The sequence below is a fragment of the Manihot esculenta genome, chromosome 16, assembly GCF_001659605.2.
Source record: "Manihot esculenta cultivar AM560-2 chromosome 16, M.esculenta_v8, whole genome shotgun sequence".
Classification (NCBI taxonomy): domain Eukaryota; kingdom Viridiplantae; phylum Streptophyta; class Magnoliopsida; order Malpighiales; family Euphorbiaceae; genus Manihot; species Manihot esculenta.
This window is the reverse complement of record NC_035176.2, coordinates 25,623,473-25,642,207: the sequence shown is the minus strand read 5'-3', so window position 1 is coordinate 25,642,207 and position 18,735 is coordinate 25,623,473. Positions and strand designations below refer to the sequence as shown.

At 26.1% G+C, this 18,735-nt stretch overlaps 1 protein-coding gene across 3 annotated transcripts; it reads left to right on the top strand.

Annotated features, from left to right (window-relative positions):
- Window positions 1-10,615: 10,615 nt before the first annotated feature.
- Window positions 10,616-15,382, top strand: LOC110603124 (probable serine incorporator). Of its 3 annotated transcripts, none has more exons than XM_021740809.2 (13): window positions 10,616-11,124; window positions 12,418-12,683; window positions 12,751-12,824; window positions 12,908-13,067; window positions 13,151-13,175; window positions 13,251-13,340; window positions 13,530-13,701; window positions 13,780-13,853; window positions 13,949-14,018; window positions 14,119-14,190; window positions 14,286-14,419; window positions 14,550-14,623; window positions 15,045-15,382. In XM_021740809.2, exons 2-13 carry the CDS (start codon window positions 12,491-12,493, stop codon window positions 15,101-15,103), a joined length of 1,197 nt encoding a protein of 398 aa, XP_021596501.1. In that variant the 5' UTR covers window positions 10,616-11,124; window positions 12,418-12,490; the 3' UTR covers window positions 15,104-15,382. The 3 variants fall into 3 exon arrangements, with proteins under 3 accessions (XP_021596501.1, XP_021596502.1, XP_021596504.1); XM_021740810.2 differs by lacking the exon at window positions 10,616-11,124 and adding an exon at window positions 11,701-11,980; XM_021740812.2 differs by lacking the exon at window positions 10,616-11,124 and adding an exon at window positions 12,005-12,246.
- Window positions 15,383-18,735: the final 3,353 nt, after the last annotated feature.

Below are 18,735 nucleotides of genomic sequence, written 5' to 3'. Positions count from 1 at the left end.
TTCAGCCGGAGAGAAAACCATAAATTGGCCGAAAGAGAAACTATTCAGATATGAAAAAATCGACTAGCAGTAAATTAAATGGACGAATTTTAAACTCTAACTCTATAATATGACAGAATTCGACAAAAGAGACTCTATCGAGTTTGAGAAAGCTATCGGTATAACTTAAAAAAAAAAAAGATTTTGTTTATGGCTAACTAAATTTGTGCATGATATATGCCATAGGTCGAAATCAATTTGTTACTATGGTGGGTTAATTAGTTTTCAAAATGGGTGAATATATCTTTAAAATCTTTTGTTTGAAATAAAAAATTTCATAAAAATTTAATTGAATTAATTTTTTAATATTTTTTATTTAAAAGAAAATAATTTAATTTTTTTAATTTTAAAAACTTTCATTTAAAAAAAATAAAATTCTTACAAGATTTTATAAAAAAAACTATAATTCTTTTCTTTAAAAATAAATTATGCCAAATAAGGTTGCATCTAGACTAATTGGTTCTTTGCCAAAATTAATATTGAAAAGCTTAGCACTACAATCAACAGATAAAATAAAAACAAAAATCAAATAAAAAAAAATCGGAGATAAGTACAGATAAAAAAAAAACTTTTTTATATAATTATATAAATGTTTAAAAAATTTAAATCTTTTATCAATTTTAATTAATTTCTTTTATCAATTTTAGTCTAATTTAATTTTAATACTAATTTTAGTTATAGTTAAAATTGAAATCAGTGTAGTATGAATGTTACTATTTTAATCATCATAAAAATTTTATAATAAAAGAAATTAAAATTTTTTAAATTTTTATTAATTATAGTCTAATTTTTTATTATTTTAACTTAAATTAATTAAAATTAATATTTTATTATTAAATACAATAAAAATTTAATATGTTTATTTATTTTATATATATTATACTAAGCAAATTAAGTAAATATAATTTATCACTACGTAATGAATTATTTATGTTGGTACAACTCAATTCTAATATAATGTCTCTAATTAATTTTTATTTTTAAGTAAAATATGTATTAATTAATTATTACAATTTCTTCTATTTTTTATGAAATATTTAAAATTATCACTGTAGCAAGTAATATTTTTGAAAAAAAAATACATATATAAAATATAATAAATAACAACAAATAACTAGAATAATATAAAATAAATAATGGTTATCATTTTTTTAGAAAATAAAAAAATAAAAATATTAAAAACAATTTTATATACATTTATTTTGATATTTTTCTGTTACTATAAAAATTAATTACAATTTACACTAAAATTTAAAAAATATTTCATATTTTAAAAATATTAATTATGTATCTTTACTCAAATTTTAAAGAAAAATAATTAATTTAAAAAAAATTAAAAATTATGTCCAACACTGCTTTAAATAATATAATATTTTTAATTTTAAAATATTATATTTATTTCACAAATACTATTTATAAATACATTGAGAAATATAATATGATATAAAAAGAAAACTTTTTTATAAATTATACTAAATAAAATAAATAAATATATTAATTTTTTATTATACTGAGTAAGAAAATATTAATTTTCAATAATTTAGGTAAAAAATAATCGATCGATTATAATTAAAACAATAATTTAAAATTAAATTATAATTAATAAATATAAAAAAATTTTAATTTTAATTTTTAACGGCATCAGCAATATCGAATGAAATATTAATATTTATAGCATATTAATTACCATATCAATAATTCTCACTATCAATTTTGACCATAAAATAAAATTAATTTCAAAATTTTAAATTAAACTAAAATTAATAAAAAAAATAATTAACTAAAATTAATAAAAAGTACTATAATTTTTTATTTTTAAGGTATTTAAGCTTTTATTTAACTTTGATTCCATTTGAATTTAAAATAATTTAATTCCATAGCTTAACCCAAGCCTCAAAAAAAGAGGCCCCTGTACAGCAAGCCCATCCAAAATTAAAAATATTTTTTATAATAATGATTATTTACTATTTTAATAAAACAAAAAATACTACAACATTAATAGTAAAGAATTTTTAATAGTACTCTAAAATTATAAAAACAATATTTTACTAGAAAAATAGTATTTTGTTATTACAAAATATTAAAAATATAATATCCAATTAAATAAGAAATTGAATTTAAATATAAATTTTAAATTAGTGATTTTTTAACGGCTTAATGTAATTGGTGAAAATTTTTAAAATATAAAATACAATTAATTATTTTTAAAATATAATTAGAATTATAAAAAATTATAAAATATTATGATGATGTTGTGATTAACGCGGTGATAATATAATATTGATATGATATTTCTGTTGGTGGGTTAATGAAAATTTTAATAATTAGGTATATTTTTTAAAAAGTTAAAAGGTAGATTTAAATTAATTATTAAAATAAAATTGTAAAGTATAGAATTTTTTGATAATTAATTTAAAAAAATTATAAAGTATAGAATTTTTTGATAATTAATTAATTATTTTTCTCAAGTGTAATGAATCCAACGCACGGCCCGTCAAGAGAAGTCGATGGCCCGCAGTTTAGTTTTGGACTCTGTACGAGCATGTGTCAAATGAATGTCATTTTAATATAGATTTTTAAGTATCAATGAAACTGAGGAGATGTTTTTTTTTTTTTTTTTTTTTTTTTTTTTAAATGGGAATAGGAGGATTGAAGAGTAAAATTTGAGATTTTTTAAATTTATTTAGATGTATTTACCGTCAAATTAAGTGTATGAGTATAAATTAAGGAGATTTATAATTTAATTTCTGAATATTACCATTATTAATAAGTCAATTTTTGTATTTTTAGAAATTTATTAAAACATGTTGATTTTTTTTTTATTAACGAAATAATATTTCTGCTTATTTCTGTCGTTAAAAATATAGTAAAAAAATTAAATTATTAAAACGTTATTATATTTTCTTTTCATCAATAAAATAGTTATTTCATTTATTTTTACCATAAAAAATATAGTAAAAGATTAAAGTACCCTCCATTTTCTCCTCCTCTTTCTCTTTCTTTTTTTCTTTTTTTTCTTTATTTTTTTTCTTCTTTGTTTTTTTGAGGAGGAGTGATTATTCGTTGATGGAGAAAAATGATAAGAGCGTTCTAATAGATTTGAAAAAAGATAAGAACATTTTAATATATCTGAAAAAAATAAAGATATTTTAATAGATTTTTAAAAATATAAAAACTGATTTGTTAATAATGACAATACTCAATAACTAAATAAAAAAAAAGTTTTATTGAAGGTAAAATTGAGTTTAAAATTTTTTTTTTTTTTATCTCTCATTCATTTTTAATAAAAGGGATGACGAAAAGTTTATTTTATTAACGGGGAGAAAATATAAAAATATTTTAATAGATTTCTGAAAATATAAGAACTGACTTGTTAATAATGGTAATATCCAGATATTAAATAGTAAATCTCCCATGAAATTAATATCTCTATTTTATTATTTTTCAAATGCAGGTAATTTTTATCAAATTTTGTTTTGCATACATAATTTTTTTAATGTTTGCTTATATTTCACTGTTAAGAATAATGAAATAATTCTTTTTTTTTTTTGAAAAAAAATGTTTCTAAGTGTGTAGTAAGGTATTTATAGGTTAGGTAGGGAGTCAACTGTTCCCATGGAAGAAATTAGTTTACAAAATAGAGATCTTCTACTTCTCTTGCCAAGGTGATGACCACGCCTAAAGGCGTTTACCTGTTATTTTCAAGAATTTATAAAAAAAAACAAAGGGAAATCAATGTTTTACTTGTGATGAAGGTGAGCATGTTTTTAATGATTGAGTTACCAAACTCATAACTGGTTAACTTTTTTTGTTTTTCCCCCTTGTTTAAGGCATTTCTTTTAACCCTTTAGCTGCAATCAACCTTTTGGTGGGTTTGATAATAAAGTGTTAATCCTCAATTAAGACCACAAACGGATCCTTGATTAACGTTAATCCACTTTCATCAACAACTCTTAGCTGTCTCCAACTACCCCAAATGCATTTAACCAGGGAAAGGAAGGATATTCCGTACAAATTAAAATAATTAATTAATTTAAAATTTTAATTTTTTAGTTTAATTTAGTTTTTTTTTAAATGGAATTGTGAAAGGTAATATAAAATCTCTCATATTTATTTATTTTGATATACTTATTATTATGTTAAATTGTAGTTTAATTTAATTATAAATTTTAAAAATTTAATTATTTATGTTCCACTTGATTTTAATGAGTATTAAGCAGTATTCGATTCAAATCAAAAAAATCGATCAAACTGAATTAATTTAAATTTTAATTTAATTTTTTATTTATTTCAATTTAGTTAGATTTTTAATTTTAAAATTTTTAATTATTTTAATTCGATTTAGTTTTGATAAAAAAATTAAAAAAATTAAATTGAATCGATTAATTATAATAGTATATTATTACAGAGAGATTAGATTAAAATATTTTAATTAAATTTTAAAATATTAAAAATAAAGTGTAAAAAATAAAAAAATTATTAAAAATTTAAATCGATCAAATCAAACTGAATTAAATTGAATCAGATCGGTCGATTCAATTTACTTTCTGATCAAAATTAGTTTGATTTCAGTTTCATAAATACTAAACATCAAATTTATTAAAAATTTAAACCGATTAAATTGAATTGAATCAAATTGAATCAGACCGATCGATTCGATTTGTTTTCTGATCAAAATTAATTCTATTTCAGTTTCATAAATACTAAAATTTTAATTTTTTATTTATTCAGTTTTATTTAATTTTAAATTCAATAATCCGAATACTCGTCTTTAATTTTAAATGAAAAAAATTCAGTAAACTCAAATTAAATCAATTATTCAACAATACGTTATTTTTATAATACATACAAATGAAATTCTAATCAATATTAAAATATTTTAATTAAATTTTAAAATATTAAAAATAAAAATTAAAAATTAAAAAAAATTAAAAAGTAAAATTCAATTTAAATTGAATAAATGAAATTAATTTAATTTATATCAATTAGTTTAATTTATTAATTTTTTATAAATATTTAAAATTTATTTTTAATTATTTGATCTAATTTAATTTAAAATTAAATTCACCGAATGTACCCTTAACAGTTTAATTTAACAATAACTAAATTTAATTAAATTTTAAAAAATCTCATATTTATGAAAAAAAATTCAAAATAATAATAATAATTTTTTATAAAAGAAAAAAGAGAATATAGAGGGAGATTGCAAAGCACGTGCGTGCACATGGGTCAAAACAATATTACTTCAACTTTAAATAATTTATTTATGTCTTTCATGGATGATGGTGAGAAAAGAATGAATGAGCACTTTTTTTTTTTTTTTTTAATATTATGAATCAGACTCCACCTGGGCAGAATTTTTTTTTTTCTTGAATTTTATTTATTATTACTACAATATTATTAATTCCAAGAATTAGAAATTGAGACTGTAATCCAATATTTATAAAATATTATGTTAAAAAAAAAATCAACTGCTTAATTAATTATGAATAACACATTTTGTCATCCAACTTAATCTGAGTCAAATTGTAGGGTTAAATATTATTATAAATAATTAGAAACTCGATGCATTTTGAGAAAATTAATTATTTAACTTTTATTTTTAAATTAAATATTATAGATTTTTTAAAATCAAATTCTTTAATTTTTTAATTATAAAAAATTAGTCAATTTATTTAAGGTTTGATTTTTTTTAATTATTTAATCATTATATTTTAACTATCTATAAATCTATAATTTTCACTATATATATTATATTTAGAAGGTGTTTGGTTCAGTATAATTAATTACAGTTGACGGATTTTTAAATAACTAAATTAATGTGTTTGATAATTTAAAAAAGAAAAATAAAATAAATGATATTTTAATTCCTAAATTTTAGTATCATTATATAACTAGAATAGTTTCTTATTATTTATTATCTAATTTGATTTTATTTTTTATTTAAATTATATCATTTTTTATATTAATGAATTATTTAAAATTATAAGACATAGTAGATAAATTAGAAACAATAATTATATTTATTATAGTATTTATTATTATAGAACAAAACATTATCTATGTATAAAAGCAATTATAGCTTAGAATTTGAAGGATTTATATATCTCAAAATATGTTTAATTTATTTTAAAGTTTTAAAAATTTAAAAATTTAATTTAATTATTTTAATAGTTAAGGAATTTATTTAGACTTATATAAAAATTAGTCTATTTTAAAGATGAAAAAGAGACGTTTTGCTATTTATTTGAGCCTTGATTTTCTAACCTCTTTTTTAAAACTATTTAGTATTAAATTTTAACTATTTATATTATATTTTGTCCCTTATTAATATTTTTTATAGGAGATTTTTAATTTTATAAATGGAATTATAATTTTAGCTTATAAATTAAAAAAAAAAAGTTAAAGAGTTTCATTTTGATATTTATATTCCATGAGCTACTTTTCTCTCTCGCTTTATCTGTTTCATTTCGTCTAATGTATCCCACACGCAAAGCTGGGCATTTCCAATTCGTCTGGAAATCTTTGGGAATTTGCCTTCAACAAAGTTTTAGCAGATAAATATTCAAATAATTGATTTTATTTATTTAATGAACTTTTTGAAAGTACAATTGATACCATATTTATCAATCACTTTTAGGATCAGTTTACTATTAAAGTTATTTGGAAACTCATATATACTTATTATTTTTATTATATTTTTATATTTTTAATGATGTGTAATTTTATTTATTTATTATTTTAGGAAAAATTACTTTTTAATTTCTAAATTTTAACATAATTAACACTTTTATCCCTCTATTTTGGTGACCCAGTACTTAAGTCCCTCACTTCCTCTTCTGTCCAAAGTCGTAGTCCTTCGATCCAAAATAGCCGTTTAGTCAAATAGTCAAAAGTGAGAGTTGATAATTTTTTTAAAAACACCCTTAACAAACTTGTTAAAACCCCCTCAATATAAAATCCCTCATATTTCTTTTCTTTCATTTTTTTTTTCTTTTCCATCTTTTTTCTCCTTGAAACATTATTTGAGAGTTACAATATTTTTTCTTGAAGGGTCAATAGAGAGATGAGAGAGTGAACTCCTATAGAAATAGAGAGAGATTTATTGCAGAAAGTGTAAGAGTTATAGTGAGAAGGCTGACATTGGAAATGAGGGATCAGTGAGAAAAATGAAGAATTTACGATAAAAAAGCATTGAATTTGAATTTCATGATTTTGAAATAGCTAAATTTTTAGTGAGGGTTAATTTTATCAATTCACGTGTCCTAAAATTATTTTGGATGGAAGGACTTCAGATTTAGATAGAAAAGAAAGTGAGAGATTTAAGTGTTGGGTCGTCAAAATATAGAGATAAAAGTATTAATTATATTAAATTTCAGGGACTAAAAAATAATTTTTTATTATTTTATTATATTTATATATAATTTTCATTTTATAATTTTCATTTATTTATTTATACCATTTAATTTTATAAAATATAAAAATATTTTAACCGAATAATTTTGAAATAAATATAAATTTAAATAAATTTCTTAAATAATTTTTCCTATTTCAATTTGCGTAAATATTAGCTAAATATAATTTTATCAAACATTTAACGGAAATCAACAACCATTAATTATCAAACATAAGCCATGGGCTAAAAAAAAAAAAAAAAACAAAACAACTCCGCACTGTACATTCCCTGGAAGTTCTTTCTTTCAAGCACGTTGAATATCTTCAATCGAATAATCGAATTCCATAGAATTAATTTTTTTTAAATTGATATAGTTTGATTTTATAATTTTAAATTTTAATTTTTTTAATTCAATTTAATTTTAACTGAACCATCGAATATTTATTTTTGTAAATTATATTAAACATTAAACGAAGTAGGCCTTGTTAAGGACCATACCAAGTGAGATTGTAATTATGATTTTTTTAAAAGAAAATACAATTTTTTTAGAAAAAATGTTTAATGCAAAATAAACATGGAATCTGAAACTGAGAATATTTTGACCGTATACAACAAGTTTCAAATGTGAAAAAGATGTTGGATTAAATTTATAATGTTATTGACCCAATAATTTACATTTGAGAAAAATAAAAAAAAAACCTGTAATTTTAATTTTTTTATTTCGAAATCTATACTATATTTTAAAGTTTATAATTTAATTTTATATTAAAATAATATTATAAAATATTATTTTAATGTAAAATAAATTTTAAAATCAACTATGATGATCTGAGATCCAGAAAATAGGGTTTTACAATTGGTTCTGTAAAACTGGAAAAGTTTAGACCTAGAGGAGAGTATTTCTCCTTTTATATGTTTCCTTTTGTTTGCTAGTGACGTGTTAACAGAATGTGTATCATTGGACCACCTGTCCCTGCTATATTGATACGGACGTACGAGGGAATCAGATCTCTGTGCCATGCGTAACGGCCCCTGATTCTCCTCGGGCGTGCATGCGGATGGTCCCACAAGATGAAGGGGTTGAACTCCTTCCTGATTCTGAGCTGGGCCGGGAGATGAGGTTGAGACTAGGCCCAGAGAGGATTTGTCTATCGGGCCGGAAGAGCTAAGCCGGCCTGTTCTAAAGGAGCTGATTGGAGCTCGGTCTTTGAGCTGAATGGGCCGGACCCGATTCTTGGAGGAGATTTAGAAACCTTCATATTATGGATCGTCCTACTGGACCTGATTTTAGTCTGGAGTGAAGGAATGCAGCGATCATCAAACTACAAACTTTAAGAGAAAAAAACATTTTAAGGAAGTAGTAGTACAAATTTTATTGTTATTTTTAGGGGGTGGAAAAGTGAAGCCTCTATGATTTATGGGACAAAAAAACCTAAAGAAAATCTTTATGGGATTTAAGAGATGAAGCAGAGGAGCGGCTATGGTCTGAACATAGCATCATAGATAGAGCTGCCTAATTATTACTTGTGTTGTTTTGCTTCTAACTCATGCTTAACAACTCCTTATCTCTCTCTCTCTCTCCACTTATTTTGATACCTTTCCAATCTAACAAGCTAACTGTTCCTTTTCCATTTTCATTATTATTATTATTAGGCCCATTAATTTTTAAAAAAATATAATTTTATAATTTTTTATATTTATAATCAAAATTTTTAATTTTTAAAATAAAAAAATTAATTTATAAATTTATTATAATATAATATCTTTTAAATTAATTTTAATCAAATTTAAAATAATTTACACGATATATTACATATTATTATTTTTATATTCATATATTATTTAAGATTAATTCATTTGAGCTTCAACTAAAATTATAATTGATTAAACATTTATTTCTATTAGTATTTAAATTATAAAAATTATATTGATTAAATATAAATTAATCATATTATTAATATTTTATAAAAAATTTTAAAAATAATATCATTTTATATAATAGATATTATTATATTTTATAACTTATAGATAAACTTAATTTGTAATTTCTTAATTTATATATTAAATATATTTACACATATGTTTTAAGAAATAAATTTCTAGAAAATATACTTTCAACCAAATAGAATATTTTGAGCCAAATAAGGCTTTTTTATAGTAAATTTAGAGTTATTTTCAGAACTATAAAGTTTTAAAAATTGTGTATGAATTGAAATCAACTATGACAAAAATTATAGCAATTTGTGTTTTGTAAATACTGTGAAAGTAAAATATTTATTTAAAATTTTTAAAAACGGAAAATTTATTCGTTTTAATTGTTGAGTATGGTTGATAGAATGTGATGACTGCTGACTTGCTGGTATTTCGGCCGAGTTCAGTCTCTAAAGAACAAAACAAGTTCAAAACTTAACAGAATTCATTAAGTAGACTGACTAATTAGCGCTTCTAGCCCGTGACTAGACTAAACCGAATTGATCCAAGACTCATATCCATCAAAGGAGAATCTAACACTGTGATAGAGAGAAGGAGAGTAGACCCAATATCGCCATGGACCCGTTAATATGTGCGCCGAAAGGAAATTAAATAATCGTTTGAAGAGGCATATTTGCCTGATGAGAAAGGACATACCATACATTTAAATCTGCGTGACAAAAATAAATACACTATAGCAGCAGTGGTTATATATCACTTGATAATAAAATAAAAAAGCAAGAAAAAATAAATAAAGAGAAATCCATAACCACTCAAATTAAATTTACATACACCCTCATGAATTCTATTTCTCTCTAAATATCAAAAACATCAAAATAAATCTGTTTTTTTTTTAATATAAATTTTGAACTATTATTTTTAATTTTGATAATTTAAGATTTGACAAAAATAATTCCTAAATTGCCAAAACAAGTCAAAAATTAAATAAACGTTTAACAAATTTCAGAAAATTTGCTAATTGTGTCAAGATTTAGGCTTTAATTAAATTGTTACACTGTAAAATTAATATGAATAATTTGATATTCTGGAACCACTAGCCGTTTTTAAAATCAAGAGCAATCGCAGTCAGCTAAATATACGCCGCATGGATCTAACAGTTCTTCCAAAAACCAAACCATTTTTGAATTTTACAGCAATAAATCAATCAACCCATGTCAGCTTTCCACTCAGTTTCATTGAAAAAAGGTTGAATTTTTTGATTCTTTGAGTGAGAAATCGATGTTTCATCTGATAAACCATACATTATATTTGTGGGTTTTATCTGATCTACGTCGAAAATCAGTATGATTACTATAAACAAGCAAGTGAATAATGAAGTAAAGCTTATGTAATTAATGGAGATAATATTCTCTTTTAAGATAAGATGTGTAGATGAACCGGAAGCTTACGGCGAGAAAAAGGAAGAAAGCGAAGGAAAAACAAAAAGAAAAGGGAGAAAAAAGAGCTCCCAAAAGCAACCGCTATCTATGTCATTTTCTCTCTTTCTTTCACTGTGATGAGAACGGAAAATAAGGGTTTAAAAGAGACAAAAGAAAACCCATCTCTGAAGAATACGAGCAAAATCTCTTCTTCTCTGTTTTCAGCTTGTTTCAAGAAACCAGAAACACACACAGAGACACACACTCTGTTTCTGGCCTCTGCGTTCTTGGGCTGTGCAGAGACATTGCTTGTAGAGATCTAGAGCTCTAGTTCTTGAGGTACATTCGTTTCTTTCTCTGTTTTTTTCAACTGTTGGAATTGGCATTGATTGTTTTTTGCTCTGTTTCTTTATTATGTCTTTTTTGGGTTTTGTTTGAAACTGAAATGTATGATCAGTGGGTAGGAATTTGAATTACTTATTAGTGTGAAAGATTTTTTTTTTATTCCTAAAAAAATGAATAGTATGAGATTCATCAGTTTTGTTTCTCGATTGATCCAAGATTTTTTTCGAGAAAGCAATCAAGGATGATCTTAAAAACAAGAAGTGGAGCTATGGACTCTGGTTTCGTACTGCGTTTCTAGAACAGAGAGAAAATTCAGATATTTTTATTTTCATTTCATTGTAGGTACTTTCCTTTTCTCAGAAACCAAACAAAGGGTAAAGCAAGTATATAATATTATTAACTGAGAAAGAGAGAGTTTGATTAATGGAGAACTTGCTTTTTTTCTGGAGCTTTCAACCCATCTCTTCTTTTTTTTTTTTTTTTTTTCTGCTTTGTGGAAAACGAAATAAAAATACCCGAAAATGACCAAGCTAACCCCCAGTTATTACTGATTGCATACTCAGCAATAATGGATATAATCGTCCAAAAGCAAATTAGATTTGAAAGAGAAGAAGGAAAGATTCCTTTACTCATCATTTGCTTGCACGTCTCCCGAGGAGTATTTGTTGAAAATTTGGTAAAAAAGAAAAAAAAAAAATGATTCTTCACTGTTGATGAAGCATGTATGCGTGTGTGACCCATGAAAGCTAGTAACTTAAAGAACTCACCAGAAAGATTCAGACAATGAAACTTTAGATCAGTTGTTAACTGTAGTACACGTTAACTCGTGCACGCCAATCTTGATAATCTGGTAAGCGAGTTGTTGTTTTTTCTGCAAAGAAAAGAAAAGATTTTCTCTTTATTTCTGTTGAGGAATGTATTTTGTGTGACAAGTGAATAAGTTTCATGTGCAATAGGAACTTATTCCTGAGAGAAGACAACTACTTGATCTTTGTTAGGATTACAGATTTTAGAATTGACACCAGTGGCCCAAAAAAACATTAGCTGTTTAGGTCTTATAGGCTTTTTTTAGGACATCAGCCAGCCCAGCAAGAGAAGAAGGTCCTAATTTCTAACGTGGGTTTGGTTTCTTTTCTTTTCTTTATTTTCTTGGATGCTTGTTTGTTTTAAATTGTAGTTCAATGTGAACCCAACATTGAGTTTGTTTGACGTTTAGGTAATAGTACATGGGGATCTTCTTCTCGTGACAGATTTTGAGAATACTAATAATAATAATCTACATTGCAGGTGGAGAAATGATATGAAGATGAAGCTCCTTCACACTCTGTGATGAAGAGCAGAGCTGGTTTGAAGAAGAAAAATGGAGTGTGGTACAAGTAGCAGAAGTGAGAGGCATGCAGCTATAATCAAGGACGCTTCATGGTTTAGCCAATTCAGAAATGGCTGCAATCCATGGATGGCCAGATACGTTTATGCCTTGATCTTTCTCTTTGCAAATCTTCTAGCTTGGGCTGCTCGAGACTACGGCCATGGTGCTCTGTCGGAAATGGAACGTAAGCTTCAAAAACCCACCTCCATTTTCTTGGTTTGGATTTGAAAGTAGTGCTGTGGTGGTTGCAGGACTGAGAGTCTGTGCCGGAAAATCCAACTGTTTAGGTGCTGAAGGAGTCCTGCGAGTGAGCTTGGGATGCTTTGTATCCTTTTCATTCAATCTCAATATTTTGTTCATATAGTTTATATTTATGTATGCCAAGTGTTTCCCTTAATGCTAAAGCAGGTCTTTTTCATGATAATGTTTGTTTCAACTGTGGGTACCTCTAAATTATGGGACCCAAGAGATGCATGGCATTCTGGGTGGTGGTTTGCCAAGATTGTGCTGTGGATTGCATTAACTATCCTCACCTTTTTCATTCCTTCTACAATTATTAGGCTTTATGGTATGTCTGATTTCTCAAGCATTGTTCTTTTCCTTTGTTTCAAGTACTGAAATATTCATTGACAGAAATTTTCTCTGTTGCAGGAGAGATTGCCCATTTTGGTGCTGGGTATGAACTCTTGTTTTTACACTAGAAAACATGTGTTCATATGTTAAATTTTAACTTTGGAGAAATTATTTTCAGGGTCTTTCTCTTGATTCAGCTGATAAGTATCATCAGTTTTATCACATGGCTCAACGACTGTTGTCTCTCTGATGAACGAGCAGAAAGATGGTAAGATTGTTTAGTAGCTCATCTACAGTCAGAAACCAATCTGTTTCACTGCTTAATTTGCTATTGATCTTAAGGCTTAGGCCTAAGAACAGACATAAAAGAAGTCAGTCTGATCATTCTGAAACGGGCGAATTGTTGTTAAATTATGAAATGAAAAGAAATCTAAGAGTTAAAAATTTGGGATTGCAGCCACATCCATGTGATGCTAATTGCAACAGCAGCATATGTTATATGCATAGTTGGGATCATTTTGATGTACATTTGGTATGCACCAGAGGCGTCTTGTCTCCTTAACATTTTCTTCATCACATGGACACTGGTACTCCTTCAGCTCATGACAAGCATCTCTCTTCACCCTAAAGTAAGCATCCACCCATCTCTTTTGCCTCCATTTCCTTCATTTTCTTGCATTGTTTCTCACAGATATTTCCTCGAACAGGTGAATGGTGGATTCTTGACTCCAGGGCTCATGGGCCTTTATGTTGTGTTCCTCTGCTGGTGTGCCATTAGAAGGCATAGCTTCCTCACCAATTGTCATTAATGTCCTTGGATTCATCTTCATGATAAAACTTCACTGATTTTGATACCTTTTTGCTGTGTGTTTGCAGTGAACCAGCAGGTGAAAGTTGCAACAAGAAGGCTGAAGCTTCAAAAAGAACAGACTGGCTTACCATTATAGTAATTATCTGAATCTCTAAAACGAACAATATTTTGCTTGTCCGAAAAAGCTTTCGTTTTCCAATCAGAATGACAACTTTCTTCTGAAATCTTTCTGCAGAGCTTTGTTGTTGCACTGCTTACAATTGTTATTGCAACATTTTCTACTGGTATTGATTCTCAATGCTTTCAGGTTTGATACTCAACTTCCATAAACGCTAATCATCATTGCTTCTCATAAGGAAAAAAGATAATCATTGTAATGATTCTTTTGAACAACTGGTGCAGTTCAGGAAGAGTGAAAAAGAATCTGAAGATGATGTTCCATATGGTTATGGCTTCTTCCACTTCGTCTTTGCTACAGGAGCTATGTATTTCGCAATGCTACTGATCGGCTGGAACACTCATCATGCCATCCGAAAGTACGTTCTTATGTTAGAATTCAATTCAATTCAATTCAAATGATTCTATAGTAGATTTCATTAATTTTTTTTCCGCATTTCTCTATAGTTTAGTGATTAGCAAGTTCACAGAGGCCTTGCTATTGTGCAGGTGGACAATTGATGTGGGGTGGACAAGCACTTGGGTGAGAGTAGTGAATGAATGGCTTGCAGTTTGTGTATACTGTAAGTACTTTCTTTTCTGGGTATCTTTGGACTGTAGAATGAAGTAACAATCTAAAATGTAAAATATTGTTGCATAAATTACCATTTCATCCCTAAGTTATATCAAAATTAGCACATTTGTCTCTCTACTTTTAAAACTCGAGTACTTTCTATTATGGGTTTGTTTGGTCTGCAGAATGAAGTAACAATCTAAAATGTAAAATATTATTGTATAAGTTACTATTTCATCCCTAAGTTATATCAAAATTAGCACATATGTCTTTCTACTTTGAGAACTCAACGGTTTAGTCCTCTACTTTGATTCTAAAATCTATATATTTAAACTATGTGATACTGAGTTAACCCAGTTCATCAACTGGTCTGATTTTTGCAAGATTTTTTTGTCTCTGTTGAATACTGATGGAAGAAAATCAATTTGCAGTGTGGATGCTGGTAGCTCCAATCATCCTGAAGTGGAGACAAAATGCAGAAGCCACTTAAGAATCCAATTCTAAGACCCCACATTCATCTCAAGTCTTATCATCTTCTGTGAGCATATGGTATTCAAAGCAGTTGCAAACAGACAGAAGAGATGGCACTGCACTTGAAAGATGGGAGACAAAACAACACAGGATTATGATACATGTACTCATCTGATTTATTTTGATTTATTCTTTTGAAGTTGTAATCCACTCCTCTCTCTCACCAAACAGGGTAGGAGGAGGGTTAATGTAAATTTCTATTTTATGGCCTGCATATTAATAAATAGAGAAATGTTTTTAAAAAAAACCCAAAAAAGAACTTCTGTGTTTCTGAATTTATAATTTAATTTGTATTAAAATAGTATCTCATGGTATTGGATTGTTAATAAATCCTGATAATTTAGAGATAAAATTATAAAAAATCAATAAAATCACATAATAATAATAATAATAATAAACTAAAGAAACATTTTCGGTAGATTCCTTACTCCATTTTCTCTATTTTATATATTTCTTGTTTCTAGGTCACGCAAAAGGAATTTTCTTAAATCGTATCAAATTGAATAAACAGAAAATGAAAATTTAAGTATTTATGAAAACTGAATTACGAGAGAAATCAATTTAAATTAAATCGATCTGATTCATTAGCTTTTTAATAAATTTTTTATTTTTTTACATTTTTTTAGTGTTTCAAGATTCAATTGTAATATTTCAATTTTAGTTAATATTTAATCTCTCTATATTATCAAATCGACATAAAATTATTAATTAATCAATTCAGTTTGGATATGCTCAATTTTTTTTGACTAAAATCGAATTAAACAAAAATCATGAATTTTTAAAAATTAAAATTTGAACAAAATTAAATTGAACGAAAAAAGAATATAAAACTAAACTAAATCAAAATTTTTAAATTAATTTAATTTAAAAATTATTTTAATTTAAACTAAATACGCGCTTATCCTTAATTAAATATTAATAAATGATACTTGTTTTGTTTTCGCATTGAATATCAAACAGCTTAGCAAGCAAATCCGCTGATTTACAATTTCGACCGGGAAATAGCCATAAGTTAATGTAATTGGCACCACAATTTTGTTAATAAATGGTTTCATCTTTCATTTGATTACTTCTAAATGTCTATTTATCTTAATCCTACGTACAGTTCTTTGAAGGACATTGAAAAATCATTAGAGCAAAAGACAAAAAGAAAGGCAAAAAAAGAAACAGCTGCACAGATTGCATGGAAATTGAAGGTTAAAATAAAATATTTTCTTTTTTCATTCAGCATATATATTTATTTATTAGTTTACTAATATACCACTATTTAATAAATATTAGGAATTACAATTCATTAATTTCAAATATAATATAATAACATGAATTATTTATTTTTCTAATGGAACAATATGTGAATGGAGGGTATATTTAATGGATAAAATAAAATTTATTATTTTTTAACTAAATTAATTAATTTTTTAAATTCATATAAAAATATAGAAAAACAGAAGGAACCAACATGTCCATGTACAAGAATTCTAGACAAAGAAGATTGAAAATTCTCCATTATCAACAATTTTATTGCCATTTTCCTGAATAGACAACTTTTTTTTCTTCTTTTTCAAATTCAATATATATACCCAGTATCTTGGATTTAAAAAAAAAAAAAAAAATTCATCACCATCAATGATGCTTTATTATAATCTTGATTGGGTGGATATTTCTTTTGACACTATACACAGAGATATAATTATCCCTTCTGTCATTCAGTTGAGAGATTCTTGTGACTGTGAGGATCACAAAGCCATGGATGTGTGCAAGAATCAATTCAGAGGAATTTAGCGTGTAATCCAACAATCAGATCAACAAGTTGATAAAGGCAAGAAAAAAAGAATGGTGATTTATGACTACAACAATAAACATAGAGCTGAAGCTCATTACACAAAAAAGCTACATTGGAGATCAAAAGAAAATACAAGATTAGCAGCTACTGCAGACGAGGGGGTTAACAGATGCAAGCACCATTACCGGGAAGAAATGCTGGAGCTTTAGATGTAGGGCACCTAACAAATAGATATGCTACATATTGAAGAACAACCATCCATTGATCGAAAAAGCCACTAGACCACCAAGCATCTGCAGCGCCATAAGAAGGAGCGAAGAATATCCAGAAACTCAGGCAATGAATTCAAACATGATAGGAATAGCCCAAAACCTGCCGCATGTATGTAAAAAGAGGAAACACAACAGACCAGCAACTAAAAACCCCAACCAAAGAGAACCACCATTATAAACATACACAGAAACATAGACAATATGCAGATGAAAAACGAAGATAGAAAAGAGGAGGACAAGGCTAAAACATTCTCAACTAAGCCTTGGTATTAGTGGTTAACTAGATCTACTGCTTATAGACTCTATAGCACCTTTCTTCTTTAGGAAAGCCTTGGTCGTCTTCTTTTCGCATCTACCGGGAAAAAAAAACATCAACAAAAGTAAATCTACCAAAACTCTCAGCGATCAGCACCAAATTTATCAAAAAAAAAAAAAAAATTTAAAAGCCATTATTTATACATAACTCTCACCTAGAATGGGAGAAGAGTAAACCTATTTCTAGAACGAGAGAGAAAAAAAAAAAAAAAAGAGAGAATCTAACAAGGGAAGCTAAGAATCTTGATTATTCAGCTTCAATTACAATTCTTATTTATTACCTTTATAAACTCGAAGAAATTATTTAATGCAATCCATGTGTGGAGAATGAATAATTAATTATTAATAATTAATTGTAATGGATTTATATGACACCCCTTAAAATATTTTCTGATAATATAAAGAAAGCTTCAAGTTCCACCACACAGGGTGTTTTCTTTTGCCTAAGTTGAGAGTACATATCTTGAAAGTTTTTTTTATTAGGGACTGAAACTCAAACCTACGTCTATGAAAAAAAATAAAAAATTATGTTTATTTTTATAATAATAGAAAATTGAAAGATGCCACAACAAATTAAAAAGAAAAAAAAATTTAATTTTTCAAATTTAATAAAACTCACTGATTAATATATTAATTGAAAAAATTAATTAAAACGATACTGAAATATTACAAAAATCTACTCATCAATTTTTTATAAATTTTAAATATTCTATTATTTAGTCCATAAATAAAATATATTAATTAATTTTTTAAATTTATAAAAATTAAACTAATTAATTTTTATTTGAGACTTTTTTAAGAAATAAATTTCTTGTACTCTTTAAAATTAAGTGAATTTCATTAAATATAAAAGATTAAATAGTAATTTTTTTAATTAAAAATTCCACCGGACACTTTCCAGAGGCGTTAAAGATCGGGGGAAAATAGGACTAAAATAGCCGGTTCATTAATAATTGGATGAATCATCCAAATTGTACTTGAATGGCCTATGCCCTTTACGAGCATCGTTGGTTCATTACCGGGTGTGATAGGTCTCCCACCGCTAAAATTTGTTTCGGAGGTAGGTGAATTTCAAGCAGCCTCAACAGTTCAGGTCGGAACTTGGATAGCATTTTTGCACCGGAAGTTCTGTTCTCGCAGCGAGCGGACAGCCTTGGACAATCAGAAAAGAAAACGAAAAAGTAGCAGGGCATTCAATGTGTAGACAATTTCAATAAGAAA